Below are 24,421 nucleotides of genomic sequence, written 5' to 3'. Positions count from 1 at the left end.
CCTCCTGAGTACACAGCGAGACTATGCCCACCTCCCTTGCAGATGGCATTGCCATGTGCCTGAGTTGTGCCCACTGGGATGTGGGCATAAGTGAAGCATGCCACTTCTGGGCCTGGGTCCTAGTCACTACCCATCTTGTCAAATTTCCTTGGTCGTGTGTGTGTGTGTGTGTGTGTGTACATGCGTGTGTGTTTAATGGACTCAGGTGACAACATTTCAGATTCTAGAGATTTCACATAAAACTCTGGATTTCTGGCTTCTCTCTAATGTCTGAAAGTTGTGGTAGGTTTGTGGAGCATGTGCATGAGTAAGTGGGCTGTTGGGAGGGATGTGGCTCTACATTGCTCCCCTCCCTCCCTCCTCCTCCTTCTTCCTCTCTCTCTCTCTTTTTCTTTTTAAATCAAGCAGGTCACCCTGTCCCCCCCGCCCTACCTCCCCACACAGCCTTACTTTTCGGTATTTCCACAGCTGGTTGCCCTTCATGCTGTGGCAGTCATAGAGGGTGACTGGACTGGTGTGGGAGACGGCATCAAAGCAGAACTTCTTGGTGTGCTGGGGGTCCCCAGGCCGGATGTCCTCTCTCCAGGTGAAGGTGAACACCTGTACGCACAGGGACATCATGACAAAATGGCAAAGCGAGGGGACCTTTTCTTTTATTGTAATTATAGAAAATTTCAAATACAGAGGTCCAGAAAGAGTATATTGGCCATATCTGTTCCCATCACCCAGCTTCAACAACTACCCACTCGTGGTAAAACTCGGTATAACTTTACCCCACCCTCACCTTGTTTCGAAGCAAATCCGACATATTGTGGCCTCGGAGGATTCAGGAGAATTAGTCAAGAAGATTCACTATCTAATGAGAGTCATTCCCAAGAAAGGACGGGGGGGCGGCAAGCACTTCCGAGGGAGGGCAGAGATGGGCAGGCTGGGCGCTGTGCCCGTGTGAGGCGGTGCTGCCCATTCTCAGCGAGCATGCTGTGCGCCTCTGACTTCTCTTTTAGCACAGGACCCACCTTATAGGCTTACATCAGTGTACATTTCCAAAATGCCAGCAAGCCCACAGTAAGGAGGCCATAAAAGTGTATCCTTGAGCCAAGATTCAGAGGATGCTGTGTGACGGAACACTGGGGTAACTGCTTGGAGAACGGGACCATGGAAAGCTAAATGCAATGTCCTGAGAGTGGTGGCTTTTCCGGTAAGGCTGGCTTGCACTCCTTGCTCTCCTGAGAACACCTCTTGGGAATGATCCCTTGGGGAAGCAATCTTGTCTCTCTTCTCCTTCAGGTGAAGCTGACCACACCCCAGGCTGCAGAAATGAGCATGTGACTGTATCATGTCCCTGCTGTGATTGGCTCAGGAAGGCCAACATGTGAGAGCCCCAGGGCTTTGCCAGGACTCCTGGAAGGGGCACGCCTTCCCGCTGGGGGCTGGACCTCTGCTGCTGATGTCACATCTGCCACCCCATGGGAAGAGGCAGGCTATGAATGAAGCTGACAGAGAGGGGAGCCAAGTTGAAACAGTGGAGAGATCCCAACGAAATCACCTAGACTTTTCAGTGACATGAGCCAATAATTCCCTCTTTTTGTGAGGGCCATTTGTAACCAAAGGTCCACATTGGTGGTTTTACGGCAGTGTGAAGGATTCCTCTTTCCAAGGTGTTCAGGAAGCTTTTATAACTTGCCCTCGGGCTGACTTTTGTCACTCATCATTGACTGTGGCCTGTCCCTCCCAGTCCCAATCAGGTGAGCACAGAGAGCTTGGCTGCCAGTCCCAGGGAGAGGCACTTACCTGCATGTTGTTCCAGGCGGCCTCCCCGCGGCCCCGGACGCAGCTTTCCAGCCTCAGCAGAGAGCCCAGGGCCCCATGCTTCGTGTCTACACACAGCCCTGTGCCCACACTGCGGATCTGGACAAGAAAGAGGAAAGGAGTGGACCAGTGAGGCACCTCAGGACACCCTCTGGGGCCCCTGAGGGGGTGGAGGAGGGAACCGAAGCAGAGATATCAGGTGAGTTCAGCTCTGAGTTATCCTAATAAAGCCTTCCCCGGGGCTGTGGCAGAGCCTTGAGCCCTGAGTGAGGGAATGCCCAGTCCACAGAGAGGAGCCCCTCTAACCCCTGCCTTAGAGCATGCAGTCTCAGGGTGGGGGGGCTAGAGGCGAGGGGTGGTAAAGAAGGACTTCCCAGCCCCCTCTCAGAATCTGTTCCCTCTCCCCAAGCTCCATTATATCCATGTACAAGTGAGTGCATCCTCTGAGCTTGGAGACCTAGGAGCCAGGAGCCGGTGACTGAGTGCTCCCCCTTGGGAGGACTGTCTGCCTCTCCAGCAGGACTGGCTTCATGGGTGCGTGACATGAGCCATCGCCCAAGGCCCCTCGCTCAGAAGGGCCTGTGCTAGATCAAAGCTCTGCTGTCTCTGTCTTAAAATTTTTAATAACTTATCTTTGAACTTGTAAGTGAAATCTGATGGGACAGTGGAGCAGGCATGTGAGCAGAGGTGACATGTTATACGAGGATCCATGTTCCTTTTTGCCATGCCTGCCTACAGCGCCTGCGGAGCCCAGAATTCTGGGGGTCCCACATCGGGGGGAGTCCAGTAAGACTCAAAGGGAGCATGTGCCTTCCATCCATGACTAAGTGGGGGTGCTGGCAGGTCCCAGAACCCATCCAACCAGAACCTGCTTTGGCTGAATGGCATTCTAAGACTTAGGAGCTCTGTCTCGTCCTTTCGTGCCTGTGCTACTTCTCTGGATCAGCCAACCACTTAAGCAGTAGATAACAGCCCAGAAGGGAAGGGAAGTATAGGGTCACCCACAGTTCCTTTTCCTTCAGCTCTTCCTCACTCATCAGTAGCCTGAGGGAGATAGTGTTTATTCATAAGTGAAACAAAACCAGCTTAGTTCATTTTGTGCAGTGTTTCCACTGTTTTGGTAAGAAATACACATGTGTGCACAAGGGTTGAAATACAAATGGTGAAATTTCACTGATTCTGCACATGTGCTAAATGCCCTACTATGTGCCGTTAAAACTGGCAGTGCATATATAAAGGTGAATGGTAAAATTTATGCTAATCAGTTTTAATTTTTTCCTACTTAGACCATTAAACAGGAAAAACAAACAACAAAAAAATACAACCATGCTACAGAAAGACTGGGAAAGACGAGAACAAGTTTTACGTTTTACACCTTCGCCGGCACATTCCCTGTGCTGTGAACAGGGGTCTGCGCGTGCATTTTGCACAAATTTTACGTTTTACACCTTCGCCGGCACTTTCCCCGTGCTGTGAATAGGGGTCTGCGCGTGCATTTTGCACAAGTTTTACGTTTTACACCTTCGCCGGCACTTTCCCCGTGCTGTGAATAGGTCCGCGCGTGCTTTTGCACGGGGCTCCGATAACGCGGCCGGCCCCGCGCCGAGACTCACCTCGCCCCACGCTGCTGCCGGCGGCTCCACGGGCGGGTAGAACTTGGGCAGGTCCCAGGCGATCTGCGTCATGAACCACCTGAAGCTCTTGCAGCTGAGGGAGCTGCGGAGCTGCTTCTGGGCGGCCACGTCGCCGGCGGAGAGGTGGCGGTACTCGGGCCGGCGCTGGTAGATGTGCTCCGCGTACTCGTCCATCCACACCTCCGCCACTCGCTTCAGGTTCTGGGGCGCAGGCGGGCAAGGTCAGGCACTGCGAGGTTCTCCCCCACCCCGCGGCGTCCACGGCCGCAGCCCACCGCGCCGCTGAGCCCGCTGTCTGCGTGTTTTAAGGACTCTACAACTTGCAACTAACAGGCTGCTGTGGTGGTGTTTTAAGAATGTTTTTATTGACTTGAGAGAGAGGAAGGGGGCGGACAGAACCGTCAACGATGGAAGAGAGTCGGCCACCGGCTGCCTCCTGCACGCCCCCTGCCGGGGATGGGGCCGCAGCCGGGCACGTGCCCGACCGAGAAGGGAACCGTGACCTCCAGGTTCAAGGGCCGACCGCTCCACCGCTGCGCCACCACCGGCAGGGCCAGGCTGCAGCTGTTGGGCTGCGCGGCGCCATCCCCCCTTTCTAGGGACAGCCTCCCGCTGGTTTCCTTCGGGGACCCACCTCTGCCTCACTTGCTCTCGTGGCCCAGGGCTCGGCAGGCGGCTGGGAACCCAGACGGCCCTGCTCACCGGGATTGGGCAGCAGCGGGCACGTGACCTCAGCCAAGCCAATCAGAACCATGTGTCAGCCCGGAAACCTCTGCCGGAACTACGGGGAAGGTGGAACCGCCGCTCCCGCTGCGGGGCTCCGACGGCCGGGCGCTGGGGGGGCTCCGACGGCCGGGCGCCGCGGGGCGGCTGGGCTGCGCGGGAAGCCCGCCCGCGGTGAAGTCGGCCCAGAACCAGACCCCGCTGAGGGCCGGGCGAGGAGCGCACGCCCCCCGTTAGCACCTGAATCCAGCCGCGCCTGAAGCCCGACCCGCCTCAGGACTTAAGGATGACGTGAGTCAGTCAGTTCCCTTTCTGCTTAAACCGATTTGAGTTGCGTTTCTGTCAGTTTCAACTAAAAGCGCTGCCCAAGCTGCGTGGCAAAAACAAATGATAATTTGCAACCAAACGGTAGAATTCCATCAGCGGCTGGAATTTTAAATAATTTTTTGAGGTGGGCCAGTAGCTACTACTTTTATTATGAAGCACTGGATAATCAATTTTAAAAAATGACAGCCACATTACTGGCAAGTAGAGGCAGCAGGGGAAGACGCCCTGTTTGTGAGCGACCTGGGCGGAGGAAAGGTGGGCGCTGCGCACCCGCGGGCGCGGTCCTCCTGCGTCCGCGCGGCGGCGCCCCCTGCCGGGCGCAGTGCCGGGGATGGGGCGCTCCTGCTCCCACATCGCCCTCTGACCTCCGGTTGTTGCCAGAACCTCCCCCCCTCATACACATTTAAGACTCCAGGCTTTATCTCCATCATAAAAAATATTTTTTTCCTACTGCAATTCAAATGTTCTTCTGAAGGGTGAAAGGGAGTCAGCACTGAGGCTGTTATCAGTCATTCGCACCCTCAGTGTAAATGACTGCTCTAGAAGCAGACCTAAGGCAGGGCGGCGGCAAATGTTTTCTGTAAAGGGCCAGATAATAAATATTTTAGGCTTTGCAAACCATATGATCTCAACTCTGATGATGTAGCTATAAAGCAGCCCTAGGCACTATGTAAACGAATGCGTGTGGCTGCGTGCCAATAAAACTTTATGGACATTGAAATTTCATTTTCATGTGTCACAAAATAATCTTCTTTTGACCCCAACTATCTAAACTATCTAAAAATGTAAAAACCATTCTTAGCTCACCGCCACACGAAAACAGTGAGTGAGGGGGAAGGAAGCCAACAGGAGGGAGGCCCTGGTACCAAAGACAAAATTCACCAACTCCTCAATTGTGCTGGTTCTGAGTCTGGGACTAGGAAACTAAGGCATTTCCTTACCACCGCCTCCATCCTGAGTGTTGAAGAGGTCAACAGTGGGTTAGAAAACAGCTCAGGAACGGTCTTATCCCCAGCAGGCCCCTACAGGGCAAAGGCTGGGTTTAATTTAAAACTGTGCCCAGAGGAAGCTGAAGGCCTAAGGAGCCTGAAGTCTTCCTTCTCCAGGCTGCCCACTGCCCAGGTCCTTTGTCTCACTGTCTAATTTACTCAAGCCACAGGCAAGGGTGGCCAAAGGTGCTGAAATTCACCTGTGCTATTCTCTTTTAAAAAAAATTTTTTTTTTATATCTTTATTGATTTCAGAGAGAGGAAGAGAGAGAGAGACAGGAACATCAATGATGAGAGAGTCATTGATCGAGCCCACAACCCAGGCATGTGCCCTGACCGGGAATCGAACCCTGATCGCCTGGATCCTAGGTCGATGCTCAACCTCTGAGCCATGCCCGGCCGGGCACCTGTGTTATTTTTAAAGGATCAGATCGCATATATTTTAATTTTCGTTGATATTTAAATTACTTTTTTTTTTTTTGCTAGAGGGAGGGTGAGGATGGGGGTGGTAGATGGAGGTAGGCAAAGCAGGGGGAGGGGAATGGGAGACTATGTTTGGGGCAGTGGGTGCAGGATGCAGTGTGCAGACAATGTTTTGTTGAGTTGTATACTTGAAACCTGTATGGTTTTGCGAGCCAATGTCACCCCCTCCAATAAATCCAGTAAAAAATGGAAAAAAAATTACGATTTTAACGAATATTGCATTTTCCAGACACGACTTAATAAGCCATTTCTCCCAGATCTTGAACTTTTGTACAGCTGACTGTTTGGACCAAAGTAAAGGACTTTACATTCATTTCTGTTACAGCTCCTCTTGCTAAAATCATGGAAAGGACCCAGCGATTTTAGTGGGCTCTGCAGTTCTCTTATCCCTCCTCCTAACACCTTCCTAGTTCTGGGTCCCAGTCCTGCTCTTCTGGTGCTTAGATTACAGAGATTTGCCCAATTCTTGGAGTAAGTCTCCAATTTTGTTTTGCCAAGTTTGAGTGCGTTTCTGTTACTGCCTTCCCTAAGACCCCTTTCCTAGAGAAAGAGAGAAGGATTTTGGCAAAGTTAGAGAACCAATGAAGACTGGCGGCTTGTTCTGTAGGCAGCAAGCTGGAGGTTGGCCCCTCCTCCCTGCATTGCTACTTCACTGCTGTCTGGCTGCTTGTCCTTCTGGAGTTGGCACAACTTCAGTAAGACTTCGGCTGCCCTCTTTATCAGGTCCTCTCAGGGCTTTGGGAATACCTCTCCTCAAATCTATCAAAGTGATGTTCTCCGAGATAATGCTCCAGAAGGAAATGGTTGTTAAAACATGGAGCAAACATTTAAAATCTGATCTGCAACTAAATGAGGGTAGTTAGACACTAGGTTGGACGTCAGGGGAACTTACAGAGGCAGCTCTGTGGTCCTGCAAACTTACATGGGGTACCACCCGGGCTGTTAACTGGTTTAAAGGCACAGGAAACTGATTCAGTACAGACAAAAATAAATTAAAGTATATAAACACAGAATTCAGATAAGACACTGACATAAACTTCCTGTCTTGCTAATGTTGATGCTAACATGAATACTGGTACTAACAGCAGTCACTATTTAAGGGACAAATGCTCTGTCTCAGGCACAGGTCAGACCTAAGTGGGTTTGAATTTTGGCTCTCGGTACTTAATGTCTCTGTTTCACTTTCCTCATGTTTAAAATGGGGATTAAAAACAAGTGAAACTTAAGTGGGATAAGCATGTAAGATGCTCTGCGAGATGCCTACTCACAGAAGTTTTGTGTTACTACAGTTAGCTGTTACCCACTGAACCGGTCTATGGTTCCACAAACAGGAGGCGGCAGTACCTCCTGACCGGGAGGATGTCATAAGTGACAGCTCCGGATAGGGAGAGGATGCTTTGGGAAGGGTTCTGTTCAGGGGTCAGCGGTGTCCTCATGGTCCCACCATCCCTCACAGCTGGAAGAGTCGGTCTTGGCATACTGAGCGACTCTGCGCTGTTTTCCTGCCTTGACACCTCTCTGAGATTGCAAACAGTATTTCAGATGAATCTAGGACCCGCCCCCGCCAGCCCGTCCCCAGTCCCATGGAGCTGTCCAAAGCGCAGAGGGCTGGTGTGGCTGTTGTTGCAACCTTCTACCACTAGAGGGCACTGCCGGCTCTCTTTTCCCTCAAAGCCGCCCCGTAGCCGAGGCGCAGCATGCTGCCTCCGGAGACGGCTCCCCATCCTAGCATTGGGGGGGGGGCTGTAATTAATCTGTCTTCTTGTAAATTGCGGGGCAGGGCTCCACAATCCTGCAGGTCTTGACTGCTTGACTGTCAGGTGCTAAGGGAGGGGGAGGCAGGGCCTGGGCTGAGGAGGCCCATGCCAAAGAGGCTGAAGGGAGCGCTGTAGGGGAGGTGCAGGAGTGGGGTGGCGTGTCCTCACCCTTGAAGCTGTGCTGACCTTTCAAGCTTCCCCCAAATCTCCCTGCGACCCTCTTTACCCTCTGGGGACACTCCCTTCTCTTTCGTTTTCTTTTGTGGTTGTCTTGATTTTTTTCAAGACACTTACTGTTTTAAAATTTATTATTAAAGTTTCATGAAATATGTCATACCTACCCCCCCAAAAAACACCACAAAACCAAACACCCCACCAAACCTCTGGCTAACAGATTTCCATTTGTAGCCAGTGGCCAGTTTTGTTCAAGCAAAGATTAATACAACCCATCTGAAGGCATGAAATAGTTTGACACAGAATTTTTTGGCACTAAAATGGGGGAGACATTGATATTTACTAACTGCCCCTGTGCCAGACACTTTTAAGTGCCGTTGTCTCAGGCTTTCCCAAACATACCACTCAACCTGCATTAATATTTATCTAACATGTTTCTTCAGCTCTGCACCTGCTTTGTCTTTATCCTAAGTCACAATGTCTGTGAAATCACGAGTTTGCTACACTAATATATGTTAATTTCTAAATTTAAACACATGTAAATAAAAGTGTTTCTATGTCTGCCACCTCAAATCATCTTGTCTGCCACACTTTGGGAGACTGTGCCATCTCCTTAATTCTCCCGGCAATGCTAAGAATTGGAAAAAATTAGCTTCCTTTAAACAAAGGCAGAAACACAGGCTCAGAGGAGTTGCGTGACCCTCCCAAGGTCACACAGGTGATAAGTGGGTAAACAGGGCTTTAAGTTAAGTTCTTTTCTACTGGATTTCACCTGGAGAATGGTGGGGGGCACACCTAGGGATCATTTGGCCTGGGGTTCCAGGTGCCTCTGAGTGTCTCTCCTCTGCTAATGGGCCTAGGCCAACCCTCCCCCCACGCCTCCAGGGAAGCCACCAGCTTACCCGGGCCAGGCTGACTCCGGCGGGGACTTTGTAGGGTACATACTTCCTGTAGATGTGGCCCACCCTGGAGCAGGGGATATCCTCCATGCGGCCCCCACACATCCATACCTGCAGGGTGAGAAAGGAGAGATGATATTTCTGCCTCCAGTTCATCGCCCCCCTCCTTAGTGCATTCATCGAAAGCATCAGCTTGGTTTGTCTACTAAAGCCCCATTTACAGAACTAGGGACGGAGGAAAACACAGTGACAACAGCAGTACAAATAGCCGACAGCACTGCATGCTCCTCACCGCCAGACACTATGCTGCGGGCTTCATCTCAGTCTCGTCAGAACACCTGCGCCATAGGTGGCGACAGAGCTCCACTTTACAGATGAAGACACCGAGGCTTACAGAAGCTCAGAGGCTTGTCTAAGATCACAGGGTAATGGTGGAGCCAGAATTCACACCCAGCTTTAGTTGACTCCAGAGTCTGAGCTCTGAGCTCTAAACAACTGTGGATGCTGTGTGCTGTTGAGAATTCTAAGGTGGTATCGGGTGCTCAGTGGGAAGACTAGGTGATCGCTTAGTGAGGTCTGCCACACGTATGAGATGGGATAGGGTAGCACACAGGCTCTGTATTTACTGACTGTGGCACTAGATTCCTCCTGGATCTGTACACCTCTTGCTGGGTCATCCTGAGCAGTGGCAGCAGGCTCCCTGCCCTCACTTCTCTGCAGTCTGGTTTGCTAAGTCATGCAGCTGGGGATGGTGGCAGCAAGGGACCTGATGTTTTTCCTTGTGTCTCCCTCCGTATTTGGCATCACAGAGAGCTCCTGAGTTTGAGTGCACGCTGGTCTGACAGCAATCTGAGAATTCTTAATAAGTACAATCAACGCTGACTCAAACGCACTGAGGGGCCCAGCCTAAACAGACCCTCCTCGGCAATCCTGGGTTCAAATCCTGCCTCAGCCACTTATCAGCTTTGTGACTTTGATGGAGGTAGTAACTCCTCTGAGGCTGTTTCCTCATTTGCAGAGGATTAAATGGGGCAGGCCTGGGGGATGAGATAGTGCATGTAAAGTGCTTAGCATGAGACTTGGCACAGACACAGCAGTTTACATGCCACATGATTTATTCATACATTTGACTAATATTTACAGAATATCTGCTATATGCCAAACACTGTGCTGGGCACATATAGCAGTGAATGTCAGTCAGGGCTGCTGCTCTCACTGGGGGAGTGTGGTGTGGTCTTGAAGATGGCCCTCCTAATGACCCCTGCCTCCTGGTATTTGCAGTTCCCTCTCAAGTGGGTCACATGAGGACTGAGTTGTGTAACCAATAGGACACTGCAGAAATAGTAAGACTTCCACCTTACTCTCTGGGATCACTTGCTTTGGGACACTCAAGCAGCCCTGTAGAGAGGTCCAGGTGGTGAGGAGCTGAGGCCTCCTGCTACTAGTGCTAACTTGCCAGCGACATGAATGAGCCATCTTAGAAGCAGATTCTCCAGCCCCAGTCAAGCCTTCAGATGACTGCATCCCTGGTTGACACACCAACTACAACTTCAAGACACTCAGGCAGAACTATCCTGCTAAGCCACTCCCAAATCCCTGACCCACACAAATTTTCATTAATAACTGTTTTAAGGTGCTATATTTTGGGGGTAATTTTTTCCTGTGGCAGTAGGTAACTAACACAGGGAGATAGTTTCAAATGGCAATACGTGCTGTAAGGAAGCCAAAGTTAGGTCACTGTATAGACTCATTGGATGGATGTGTGGGCTGCTATCACCCACACCTGTCAGGGAAAGCCTAATCTAGCAGGGGATATTTGAGGCAAGACTTAACTGATAAGGTAAAATTAACACAAAGATCTGAGGGGTGAGAGAACAGGTGGTGAGAAGAGCAAGTGCAAAGGCCCTGGGGTAGGGCCACGCTTGGCATCATCACTGAACAAAGCAAGCCAGAGGCCTGGAATAGAGGGAGAAATGATGGGAGGGGAGGCCAGAGAGATGAGTGGGGACAAGCATAAGGGTCTTAAAGAACAGAATAGGGAGTCTGCACTGAAAGTCTTCAGTGAGGGAGACAACACAATCCAATTTCTATTTCACAAAGATGACTGCCTGTGGAGTGCTGAACGGCCAGTAGGGTGCAGGCTTGGGGGAGGGAAGGCCTGGGAGGCTCTTGCAGATGAGGCAGTCATGGCTTTGGTTTGTGGTTCATGGTTTCGGTCATGGTTCAGGGGCTGTCGTGATGGGGGGACACAGCTGGACTTGGGACATTATTATTAATCTTGTTACCATATGTCCTCATTTGTGGAATAAGGGGGAGTGGTACACCTACAATGCCAATTCTGTGTAAAAGAGCCCTTTTCAGCTTGACCTGCTCAATGGGATACTAGGGATTTAATGTCTTGACAACTCATGAGCTCTAGAAGGGCCACTCTTCCTTCTACCTCATGCACCTGAGGGTTCTCAGTCCCCCTAGACGCCCTGCCAGCCACTCTCCTCATTTCACCCCAGATGTGCTCTGTCCCTGGCTTTTCGCAAGGGGATATGTGTGTATGGGGCTGCAATTAGTGGAAGTGCTGCCTGGAGAAATGCAATTATATTCTGATCTTGGGGGAGAAAAAAAAAATGGAGCAAGTCAATAGAACAGAACATTGGTCTTGAGATAATGGGCTCCTGATGGTAGATTAATGTCAAGGCCAAGCCAAGAAGTTTATTTTCAAAGCAGGAGATATTGATCAGGCGCCAGGATCCCATAACAATAACTCTTCTTTTATACAAAGTGATTGATGTCGAAGTGATGCTTTTGTCTGGAGAATATTGCCCAGGATGCTGCTGGGCTGCCCCTGCCTTTTGGGAGGAGCAGCACGTGGAGCAGGTGGGGGACACCTTACTCCACTCTATTTTTGAACGTCCCCTGGGCCGTTGGCTAGGCTGGCGTCCAGCTCTCTCAACTCCATATTAAACTCGCATTAGCTAACGAGGCTGTGTCTACGCTCTGCCTGGCAAGGAACCTTGCTTAATGCACAGAGATGATCGATTTCCAAATCCTTTTCTTTGCTGTGTCCTCAGGTTTCTTTGGCCCTGACCACGCTGGCCATCAGCCTGAAGGTTCCTGAGGGACTAGGGTGACCTTGATCTGCTGAGGGATGTCCGGAGCCCAGAGGAGTCCTGGCTTTGGACGATGGGTTTACTCCACGGCTTCCCTGCCCTGGACACGATCCACTGTTGGCTGAGTCAGGATGGGAACTGCCTTTAGAGAGACAGACGCACCTGTTCAGCTAAAGCTGCTGCCAGCTCCTGAGTCCTCTGGGAGCACCTGAGCAGCCTGGGAAGGGCTGTGCAAGGCACAGCCAACCTTCCAGAACTCCCTCTGCCACCCAGAACGCATCTTACACACATCTACACCCCATGGTGCTCACTGATTATATGGCAGGATCTCAAGTCTGGTGGGGGCTCTCCTTCCAAGGACGTGATAAAAGCTGGAGGCAAAGAATAGTGTCAGGGCTCACCCTGGGCTGGGGACCTGGTCAGAGCTGGTCCTGGGTCCCAGGTCACCTACCTGTGTACATTTAGGGTCCTCCCCCATTTCTGTCACAGCTGAGACCCACAAAACCACGGCATGGGATGGTAAGCACATATCACTCTCTAGTCCCAAAGCCAGTTTGTGCAGCTGTGTCACCTCACATAAAGCATTCACCTAGCGAGCCACCCTTTCCTCATCGGGCGTTTACCCTTTGGCCCCACACCATCATGTCTTTTGTCCTATGGCACAATTTCCAAATGGAGAAACTGAGGCTCAGAGAGAGGAAGTGGTTTTTCTAACTGAGTGCATGGCAGAACCTGCAACTGACCAGAATGACAGGGCCAGGTGGGAAGAGGGCACAGTCACAGGCGCCACTGGGGGCCAGGCACCCAAGACTGTTTTCCTCTGCCCCAGGTAACACACCAGCACGAGTCCAGCTGGTGGCAGGGAGCAGGGGTTGCAGTGCCGGCCACAGCCAGAATCGTGTTTGGCTGGGATCCCATCGTATTTGGATAGAGACAAATACAGGCCGCTGAGATATTTCTGCAGCCCCTCTCTGCTGTCAGCTTTCCTGTCCCAGCTCCCACCCCGCCCCTGCCTGCGCTGGGAGCCTGTTTCACCATAAGGAGTGTCCACGTGGCCTGTCAGCTCCGTGCTCGGTGCTTCCCGCCGAGGAGCTGCCTCCTCAATGGAAGCACCACGCCACGAGACGAGTACAGAGCTCATTGTAAAAGCTTGCTTCCCATACATTTTCATTGCTGCTTTGATTTATTTTATTAGCAAACTTCTTTTGTGTGATGACAGGCTTCATTACAGTGTCTATAAAAGACAATTGCCTGCTCTTATCTCCTAAACCGAAGAGGAAAGAGACGACTGGTGATGTGCATCAGGGAGACACAATGGGACCCGGGGAGAGCGGCAGAAGGGCCGGTCCCCGGGAGGAAAACAGGAGCGGGCAGGGGCTGGGGAGAAACCGCGCTCTGTCACGGGATGGCTGCCTGGAAACCAGCTGCCTTCTGCTGCTGGCATCTTGGCAGAGGACCCCAATGGAGCTCAAACCCTATTCAGTTGCACTTTGGGGAAATAATATGAGGATAATCACCACTGATTATTCTGCATTATCTGTGTGCTTAGGAGGAGCACAGGGTAGCTGCTCTGAGTTCGGTTCCCAAGTTAGACAGGCTGAGGTAGAATCCAAACTCCTAGGCAAGTTTTTTGAGTCGGAAAGCCTCAGTTTCCTCATCCGCAAAACAGGATGAGTTATTGTGCCTACCTCCTAGGGTTGCAATGAGGCGAAAAGAGGTCTCTCCGAAGCACAGAGAACTGGGAGCAATCTGTGCTGTGTTACCTGAACACGGGGCAGCTGTCACTACAGGTGGTGGGCACTGCACGTGTGCCACACGATCCCCCTCAGAAAAGAAGGAACAGCATTAGACCTATGTCTTCCAGAGGCTCATATTACTTTGACTACATGACTTTGTTTTGAACAACAAGATACTGTTTCAGGAAGTCTTAACAGCAGAAAGGACCCCACTCGTGCTAGTTTGGGCTGTTTATAATGGTCAGTGGATGCTGTTGGTAAAAAGGGTAGGAAAAGACAATGTTACTCTGTTTAAAAACCATTTGAGTTTACTTCTAAATTAATATATAATTTTATATAATATGGTTTTAAGCATATGTGTATCTAAATTAATAAATTAAGTATTTGACTATTTCAATAATATCCTTAGGTGTTTAGTCAACTTGGCCATAAAATGAGGGGGAGGCTGCCTTACATTAGGGTTTTTTGTCTTTTTTTAAAAATCTTTATTGGTTTCAGAGACAGGAAAGTCAAGGGAGAGAGAAAGAGAAACACCAATGATGAGAGAGTCATTGATTGGCTGCCTCCTGCATGCCCCCCACTGGAGATGGAGCCCGCAGCCCTGGCATGTGTCCTGACAGGGAATCAAACTTCTATCTCCTGGATCATAGGTTGATGCTCAAGTGCTGAGCCACGCCGGATGGGCAGGGTTTTTTGTGTGTTTAATAAATGAGTTCAGTAAAGTTGTGGCATCCTTCAGGTTTTGACTTGTACTTGGAACTAGAGCACACTCATAACCACCCAGGGAGGGAGTTACTGCTACATGTGAGGAAACGGAGGCCCAGCAAGGGGCAGTGCCTTCCCCCTGGTTCCTGAGCTCACAAATGGCAGAGCCCAGGGTGGAATTGGGGTTGGGTCCTCAGAACTAGGCAGATCTGAAGCCTCCAGGGAGACTGTACCTTTCTAGTTTAGTCTTTCTAAAGCCTGGCCCTGACCCTATCATGGGCTTCCACAAAGACCCCTGTCAGCACTTGTAGTGCCTACAGAATAAAAGGGTCACCCTTGGCTCTCAATCAGGGTCCTCTGCCACCTGTTCCGGTCAGCACTGGACCTCTCCACACTGCTGGACTCCACCTATAGTCACTCACTTGGACACAAGTGCCTTTCTTTCCATAAGCAATGCAGCCCATTCACTCATTCACTCCCTCAATCATTCACTCATTCATTCACTCACTCACACGTGGCCTCGTCATTGGTCAGCCTTGTTCTAGAACCCTGCTGGAAGAGATGGAATAGAAACTGGCAGCCAAGTGTGGATCTGATCACCCCATGATATGGAGCCTTGAAAACTGGATGAAGGTGTTGGGACCTGCTGGTCAACCTCCCTGCTTTCTCTGTCTTCCACACCCCAACCTGAGCATCCTCTCTGTACAGGACCCCACATATTCATTAAGCCATGGTTTTCAACCTTGGGTTGGCATCAGAGTCATCTGGAGAGCTTGGTAGAACTAAGACCACTGGGCCCCACCTCTGGAGTGTTTGACCCAGCAGGTCTGCCGTGGGGCCTGAGAATTGCATTTCTAACAAGTTCCGAGGTGCTGCTGATCCTGTTGACCTGGGGGCCATACTTGGACAACCACTGGGTACTCCTCTCAACATAGTGGTGCCTGCCAGTTCACACCATGTCTCCAGACATCCCTGTGAGTTTGGGGTTGTTAGTTCCCTTGGGGTTGTAGATGAGAAAATAAAGGTTCAGCAGAAAGGGCACGTGAGCTGTCCAAAGTCTCACTGAGTTCATTCTAAAGCTGGGCCTGGTGCCAAAGCCTTTGGCCTCTGTCTTGTCAGCCTCAAAGCTCTTCCCACTCCTGCCTTCCTGCAACTGCAGGCCGATCACATCAACCACCAACATCAACAGTGACTACTCAGTGATCATTTATGTGTCAAGCACTGAGCTGAGGTTTTAACATAGTTTGACTAATATGCTCACACCAACAATATGAAGTAAGGGCTAGTCCATGCCCATTTTACAGATGGAGATGTTAAGTCCAGAGACTTAGGTCACTCTCCCAAGGTCACACAGTGACTAGCTGATGAAACCTTCACCAGGACCTAGGTGATTTGATTATGAAGCCCATGGACTTAATCCTGTACTGTTTTATCTAACACAAGGGCTCTGATTAGAACAGCTACCACTTACTAGGTACCTCTTCTTTGCCTGGTTCCAGGCCAAATAGGTGTTTTATCCTGTTTAGTTCTGATAACAAACTCCTAAAGAAGTTATTATTGTTATTATTGTCATTTTTAGTGACAAAAGGCTGAGGCATGACGAGACAGGTGTGGGCTAGTTAGAGGGTGACGTGGCACGCGTGATCCTCTGGCCTCTGAGCCGTCTTGCTGGAGGAACGGTGGGAGGGCAGGCTCCCATGGACACACTCATGGAATTTCAAATGGCTTGTTGAGAGTCTAGAGCAGAATGCCTCCCCTGTTCCCCACAGATGGCTCTTGGAAAATCTGCGCACATGTGGCTGGGAGGAAAATGCTACAGGCAGCAGATATGTTCCCAGCACCCTCGGATAACCCAGAGAAGGGCGCATCAGGTTCCCGGCAGCGACACTGCAGCTGGTCTGAGCCTCAGGGGCTGGGAGAAGTGGTGAAATGGGAGGGGAAGGCCTCGCCATGCAGGTGCTTGCACGATGGCCCCGGATTGTCCTCTGCCGCTCAGGCTGGCCTTTGGAAATAATTTCTCCCTCCTGTGTGGCAATTTAGCCCCCTTGGGGCTAGTCCTGACTTCTGGGCCCCACCTGTAACAGTGGCCTCTCTCTAGGCTGCACCAGCCTTTTCTCCACTCCTCCCACCAGGTGAGCACTGGGCTTAGAGGCAGGACATCTTAGAGTCAGGGTCATCTCACTGTTGGGATGTGCACCACCTTATTTATCCCTCAAGGATGTATATTTGGGTCATTTTCAATCTTCCCCTATTGTAAGTAATGCTTAAATAAATAGCTTCTACCTAAATCTTTGCTCATCTATGAGCTGTCTCTTAGATAAACTCCTGGGCATGGGATTTTGGGTCAAAGAATGTGCTTGCTGTGAAATGTAACAGATTTTGCCAAACTGCTATTAATAAAAGAGGTATGCACTTATGTCACCCCAAAGTTCACATCTTTTTTACGCCAACTGAGCCACCTTGTCCTGTGGATACTTCTCTCTTCTGGATCTCAGACTTGAAGATATCCTAACCTAGCCTCCTGGGGACACTGTGCAGTCCTCTTTCTGCTCCCTGCCGCTGCCACCTCTAACCCAAACTATCCTCACACCTGTGTAAGCCAAAGGGCTTTCTCCAGGCCATCTTACTTCATCCTATCTTGTGGGGCAGGAAGGAAAACGATCTCAGCTCCATCTGGGACTCGAGGGCCTGAGAGGTCAAGTGATTGGTCCAGGGTCCCCAGGTAGATGGAAAGCAGAGATGAGAAGCCAGTGTCCTGCCTTCTCACAGAGTACCTTTCCCAACACATCACCATTACCCAAAGATGCCAATGTAAGTCTGGGAAGGGCAGGATGAAAGAAGTTTTATCAGAAAGAAATTTAATGCCACCAACAGTTATTTAAAACACCTATTATGGGTGAGACACTGGGGTACAGAGATGGGACAAAACCCACTCCCTGCCTCCTGAGAGCTCAGACTCCAGTGGGGGAGTCAGGCCAACCCATGAGTCACGTCAGCACAAGGTATTTGAAGCCATGCTGGGAGTGACACTGGGTGGGCCCTACTCAGCCCAGGGAGCTCAGGTTAAGGCTGAGAGGAGGCCACCCGTATGAGCTGAGTCCAGAAGGATGAGTGCGGGTTGGCCAGACTAAGGAAAGGCATTTCGGAAGAGTGAACAGGGTGCGCCTCCAAAGGTGGCCTCCCAAGGCGGTCTGTGAGCAGTTCAGTTTGGCCGGCGGAGGTGGACATCGATGGTTTGCCTGGCTGCACATCCATTCCCCCTTCTGGATATAATGGCTACACTTTCCTTTGGGGGGCCAGCCCAGGCCCATCTTTCTGGTTCCAGGGTGGACATGTGACTGCAGCTGACCAATGAGAATGTTGCTCAGGGGTAGGCAAAGGAGCAGCAGGCCAATGACACACAACCTGGGGACTTGTACAGGAAGATGGGAGAGGAGGTCTCTTTCCAATGGGCTGCTGCGTGTTTCTACAGAGAAAAAGGCTGCCAGAGCAGGAAGCCAACCCACATGAAGGCGGAGCAGGGAACTGGGAGAGACGGAGACTGAAACAGATGAGTTAGTCCCCGATCCAGCAAGGCCTGGAGGGTCTACCCTGGAACTTCAGTTGTTTGGGCCAATCAGTTCTGGTTTTTCACTTAAATCAGGTTGACTAGGATTTTGGTCACCTGTAACCAAGAATCCAGACTAATGCACTGGGATAGGAAGACAAGGGTGTCGGTGGAGAGACGAGCAGGGGCCAGCTCAGGGAGTTAGGTGTAGACCAGGCTATGTATGCAGTTAAAGATTTATCCAACCACCACAAGTGGGAATATTCTAATCACCAAGCAGAACTTTGACAGTGTGACTGCCTTTTGGGGAAAAAAGTCCCTGCTGGCTAAGAGAGGGGGAGACAGTGAGAAAGAGGCACAAAAAGGGTGAATGACTCTTCTAGAAATGTCAGAGCCTTTAGGACTTCTTTTCTGGGGTTTTCCCATCAGGATAGATGGTCTAGTCTGGAATTGGAGCCAAATTATTAATCCACCGGTGCTGATGGCACATATCAATTTGTCTTAATTTCTGAAAATACACTCAGCCTTTCAGACCAATCTCTTCTCTGTCATCGAGAAGGAAAGGGATCTCAGCAGAGATAAATCAGAGGTAATCTGGCCCTTCATAAATGCCCCGCTCTGGCTGGAATAGCACACCTGGCATTTCAGGGAGGCGTTGCCAGCACATGAACAAGCTCTCCCGTCCCCTCAGCGCCATGGCAGGCTGTCCACGGGGGCCGTGGGGACAGTGCACTGGCAGATGGGCTGTTATGGGCTCCGGGAACTCATGCGCTTAAAGCCAGGAGGGAGAAGGCCGAGGGAGGAAAGTCTCCCTTCCAGACCGGAGCCTCCTCATTACACGTCTTCTTTCCCCTCGAGGGGAAGGACATAATTGGATCAAATGGAAGCAGGGGCCAGTCTCCTTCCCCCTCCCTGATGAGAGACTTCCAAAATGGCTTCATTACCGAGTCTTTTGTAAATAAACTGTGTGGAGGAAAATGCCATTTACGGTGCTATAACTGCCTGATGAGCATCGTTAGATGGGCCTTTAAAAAATGCACGTAATGAAATCATTTTGGGTTTAGGGATTCCTTTGGGCAAATCTTTTTCCATTCACTGTTCTCCACAAAGTGAGTCTCTGGAGGGGGACTCCTTGTCCAAGGAGGGTGGTTCTGGCCAGCGACATACTTGTTCTGAGTATTCAACCCACAAATACTTATTACGTGCCTTCCCTGTGTCAGAAAGTCCTCCCGGTACTTGGGATATAGCAGTAAGGGAAACACACATGGATCCTTACCCTAATGAAGTTTACATTCTGGTGAGAACTCAGAACACAGATGTGCCCATTTCTGGGTACAAACATGGCAGCGAACTTCATAAATCAATTTGTTTAACTGACGATCGAGGAACTGTGAGGTTAAAATTCTTCTGATTCCTGTGTGTGATTTCACTGTACCCATAAGGATGTGCCATTTGGAAAACTTGAGTGCATGGGCTAGGGACCTTAAATAAATACATATATGCCATCAGTCTCCAAACCTGCACCCACGGCAGACATCACTAATCAATCACCACTCTTTTCCTTATAAGCTTGGATGCATCCTCAGAACACATATCAACACATGACTGGGGCAGCTCCTACCAATGGATTAGAGTTAGCTGGGGGAGGAAACCTACTTGCTATTTCTGACTTAGACTGCTGTTAATTCACTTCACTGACAGGCTGCAGAATATTCCAGTAAATTAAGAATTTAACACCAGGAGGAGGCAAAGACTGAAAAGATAAGGTGAGAGATTGCAGCCAATTTCTCAGGCTAGTTTTCCTCTTAAGTGCTCCCCCCTCATTCCCTATAAAACATGGCAGGTCAGAGCATGGGCTTGGCTGTCAGGTGGACCTGGGTCCAGGTCCTGGTTCTGTTACTCCCAACTGTGTGGGACCTTGGTCGGAGCTCCACTGGTCTCCCTGTGCAATGGGCATAATGATACCACACTAATAGGGTTGGTGTGATGATTAAATATGCCAGTGTGTGAAGGGCTCAGCCCAGGGTCCTGTTGGCTGTGATCAGGGCTGAAACCCAGCTGTGGCGCATACAGTGGACACACAGCTGTTTACAGCTGGTCTCTGGTCACACTGGTTGGTGCTTGTGTCATCAGAGTTGTTAAATATTTTGAATATCACCCCTGGATATTAATTAGTTTTACTTAGATTAGAGGGCCAGTCCCCTTTCAGGAGACAACTTCAGAACTCTGGAGGTGAAACAGACACATCACCAAAATAATGTTTCAGTAGAATTCTAGGTGGTTGTTTTCTTGCTAATAAAGAATTTATGTTCCCCAGTTCTGAACTGCTCAACCAGTGCTGTACTGAACGGCAGTGATGATGACAATAATAAAAATAATCTTTTAAGATAATTACTGAGAAGCATCTAACAAGCATGCTCTCATTTAATCCTCTCAACGACCCTGTGAGGATCATTAAACCCATTCTTTGGAAGCAGAAACTGAAGCTCAGTGAGGCGAGGATTCCTTGTCCGGACCACACAGCTGGCAGGAAGTGGCAGAACTAGGATCTGACTTGGGCAATCTGACCGCAACACCGCATCCTTAACTGCTATGTGTGACAATGGTCCTTTCATTAAAAGTTGACGCCTGACTCTAGAGTCGTGTATGCACAGGGCTTGGCCCGGTAACAGTGCTGCTGACCATCCCTCCATGAGCTGGGATACACCTCACCAGGGGTTGTGGGGATGTGAGAAGCAAGCCCTGGCTGACCACAAGGGCATGGGGTAGGCTAACCTCCCCCTCAGAGTTCACCTGAGATCAAAAGAGTCCCACAAAGAAAGGGAGAATGGGACTCCTTCACCTTATGAGCCCTGGGGCCTCCGTCTTTCCAGGCTCAGTCAAACACTAGGCAGGCAGCCTGCCAGGACAGGTGCCAAGGGCGCTGCGCCAAGGAGAAGGGGGCTCCCGGGGAGCTGGCTCACCTTGAATGAGATTTCATACTGCTCGCCTCCCCAGATCTCCAGGCCTGGGTCGTAGCCGCCCAGCTCCCAGAACCACTTCCGATTCACGGCGAACAGTCCACCGGCCATCACAGGAGACCTGTCAGGGAAGAAGAGTGTGGTGTGAAGACATGGACTGGACAGCTATGTGCACTGGGACACTGCTATTCCCCTGGGACAGTGTCACCTGATGCGCCGTGAACACAGCCCACGTGTCTAGCAGGGAATCCAAGGCCCTTCCGAGTGAGGGCCCAGGCTTTTTTCTTCCTTGCGTACACTTCCCTTCATAAACACTACACTTTAACCAAGTGGACCCAAAGATTCTTTACACGGTTAACACCAAAGAATATTTTTGAAATGAAATCACGGTACTTTCTCCTCATGGGCCTTGTAGCTGTATCATATATAGGGCGTCCCCCCAAAATGTATACACACACTTTGAATAATGATAAAGGCAGGGTTTATTAAAATACATTTCCTTTTCAAAATAGAGCTATCAGCTGTTAAAGTGTGTGTACATTCTTTTGAGACACCCTGTATCTCTCCAGTCCTTCCACTAGTTGAATGGTCCGAATCAGATCTTTCCAAGCCTGTCTCGGCTGTAGAATGTCTTAGAGATGAACAAACATACAGCTTCCTGGGCCCTACCCCAGACGTACAAAATCATCTCTGGGGGATGGAGCCTAGGAGCCTGTGTTTCAGACATGTCCCTTTGACGATTCCTAGTTTAGCACAGACATTTGTTCAGCTGAGGGCCAGTCTCCGGTCCTTCAGTTACACTGGGCTAAGATGAACTCCACTCGCTCATTCTCCTTAGTTTTTTCACCAAGTGCCAGCTGGGAAGCGGGTGAGAGGCATCTGGAGGTAAATCAGAGTTGGACGGGCACCAGGGGATGCCAGTGTGGCAGGGCAGCTACCTCGGGACAGAAGGGCCCAGAAAACGTGGGTGCAGTAAGGGCCTCTGGGAGATACAGACAGCACTATAGGAGCACGGAAGGAGGGAGTGTCTGCGTCCAGGTTTGGGGGCGAGGAGGGAGGCTGGCGCAAGAGTCAAGGAAGGATGCTCAGAGGGGTAGCATTCGAGGTGGGTTTGGATAAGCAGGAACTCGGGGGAGGGAAAGGCACCAAGGAGAAAACAACAGGAGAAAAGGCACAGAGATAATAGATGTTGGGGTGCCATGGGGAGCAGGAAGTCAGCATGGCATCGTGCCAATGGGGTCACCTGCTGCGACCTGCCCCAGTCTTCCATGGCGCTCACTCAGGGCCAGCACCTGCAAGGGGCCACCAGTGTTTGCTGTGTGAGAATCTTTCAGAGTGGCCGTGTCCTAGTTCAGCTCCACTAGGAAAGTCCAAACCTTCAAGCCAAAAGAGCCTTCCAGCAGCAACCTCCACGTCCCCTCCTGGCCTTGGAAACTGCAAGCTTGTGGCGAGCGGACTGGTTTCAAAAGAACTTAGTCAGCCCACATGCATCCCAAGCTTCCTGTAGCGGACGAGTCCTGACAGCACAGGAGGGCACTCCTTTAAAAGGGGATCCCCTTGACTAGTCACTGAGGGCCCGAACATCCCAGGTGCTATCCTGAACTATTTTATAATAAAACGACTTCACTCCTCACGTTGGCCCCATGAGGGAGGTCTCATCATCACTATCCCATTTTGCACACGTAGAAAGCAGGGTGCAGACAGGTAACTTGCTTAAGGTTTCACAGCTACTAAGCAGGATTTAAAACTCTAATCTATGCCAAAGCCCGCACCCTTCAAGGCCACAGTATACTGCCTCCTGCCAGGAAGGAGCGATCGAGAAGCAGGTGATGAGTGGAAAGGACGGGACCAGAAATGGGGAACCCTCACTGCAACCTCAGCTCTCCCTAACCTGCGGTGTGACCTGAGATGAAGGATTTAACCACTGAACCCCAGCTGTGCCGCTTGCTACGGAGGCCACGGCCACATGTGGCTACTGAGCACGTGAAATGTGGCTGGTCTGGATTGAGGTGTGCTGGAAGTGTAAGACACAAACCAGATTTCTAAGACTTAGTATGAAGAACGGAAAAGATCTCAATAATTTCAAAGTGTTGATTACATGCTAAAATGAGAATATTTTAGCTATACTGGGTTAGATAAAATATATTACCAAATAAATTTTACCTGCTTCTCTTTACTTTTACATGGCTACCAGGAAATTTAAAAGTATATATGCGGCCTGCAGCATATTTCCGCTGATGGTGCTGATTTAACCTCTGAGCCTGCTTCCTGTGTACATGACAGGCCTACAGCGACACTTCCTAGCTCACCTTGCTAGTATATTTCTGTAAGTATCCAGGGCTATGAGAAAATAATGTGTCAGTGGTATCAACTCTCCTGTGTCTTCTGAAGGTTGTGGGGTTTGGGTTTTCAGGCTGGAGCCATAAGTATGCTGCTTGGAGGGGCAGAGTGTTTCTGACTCCGTGCTTCATGAGAAATCAAACCCAAGACTGCATGCAAAAATCAGCCTGGGTGAAAGCCAGGGGTAGGGGCCGAGAAGCTGCCTCATTAGGAGCTACCTCACAACAGGTAGGCTACTGGCCTTAAGGTGTGTGGATGCTCAAGGCTTTGACTCCAGAGGGAGGCCTCTCCTCTAGCCCAGTCTATTTTCTGCAATGATAACAACAGTTCTGAGTGTCTAGTATCTGCCGCTCACTTGACCGACATTATCTCCAGCTCTCACAAAGCCCTATCACTAGCCCCCTTTTCAGATGGAGGAATTTAAAATTCAGAAATGTTATATACTCTGCTCAGGGGCATGCAGTGAGTGGATGAGCTGCGAGTCACACCGGGGCCTGCCACCAAAGCCCGAGTTTTTCAAACATCATTACACCACGCTGTGCCTGCAGATTGCCATTCACTGGCACCGTGAGGAGGTGTGTAGAAAATGACCAGGGTTTCTCTTGTGGCCTCTCCCATGGGTTTTGTCTAAGCAATACAGAATAGAAACTTCTGGAAGGAATCAGAGGGTGCAAGGGAGGGAGAGCCCTTCAGGGAGCCTCTAGGCTCATGGCTCTCAAACTTGACTACATGTCAGTATCACCTGGGAGCTTCAAAAAACAATGATGCCCAGATCTCACCCCCAGACTCTGGTGTAACTGGTCTGGGGGGTGATGTGAGTGGGTTTATGATTTTGTTTTTTAATAAACTCCCCACGTGATGACAACTGGCACTGAGCATTGAAAGCCACTGCTCTGGGGCTGGGCCAACCCCTTCAATATCCAGCTGAGGAGACTGAGGCCCTGGAGGAAACTGGCTGGGCCTTTGCTACTAACCAGCTGCATAACCTGAAGTGAGGAGGAGGAACGGGCCAGGACCACCCTTATGCACCTTGCAAACCTTGAGGCTCTAAACCATGAAGGGGGTTCCGGTTACCTTGAAAACTCCATTTGCTGGAGCCCCCCATTCCGACCTCAGCCTCTACTATGTGTCACCTTGGGCAGGCGTCGTTTCCTCTCTGACTTGGACCAGGAAGGGCTCTAACAGTAGTGTTGGACCATGTTGAGGACACAGGATCAGGAGAAGAACAAACATCT

General features: G+C 50.4%; 1 protein-coding gene across 1 annotated transcript in view; it reads right to left on the bottom strand.

Annotated features, from left to right (window-relative positions):
* GALNT10 (polypeptide N-acetylgalactosaminyltransferase 10) overlaps positions 1 to 24,421 on the bottom strand; it is a 170,558-nt gene that overhangs the window by 4,162 nt on the left and 141,975 nt on the right. Inside the window, exons 7-11 of the mRNA XM_016214053.2 lie at positions 20,850 to 20,967; positions 8,798 to 8,905; positions 3,423 to 3,644; positions 1,792 to 1,908; positions 451 to 600 (exon numbers count right to left, since the gene is read on the bottom strand). Of these exons, the coding sequence (XP_016069539.2) occupies positions 451 to 600; positions 1,792 to 1,908; positions 3,423 to 3,644; positions 8,798 to 8,905; positions 20,850 to 20,967 (715 nt within the window). The remainder of the gene's footprint in view (positions 1 to 450; positions 601 to 1,791; positions 1,909 to 3,422; positions 3,645 to 8,797; positions 8,906 to 20,849; positions 20,968 to 24,421) is intronic.

The sequence above is a fragment of the Miniopterus natalensis genome, chromosome 4 (genome assembly GCF_054644295.1).
Source record: "Miniopterus natalensis isolate mMinNat1 chromosome 4, mMinNat1.hap1, whole genome shotgun sequence".
NCBI classification, from domain to species: Eukaryota; Metazoa; Chordata; class Mammalia; order Chiroptera; family Miniopteridae; genus Miniopterus; species Miniopterus natalensis.
The sequence above is the reverse complement of the archived record's forward strand: the minus strand, read 5'-3'. Positions and strand labels throughout refer to the sequence as shown.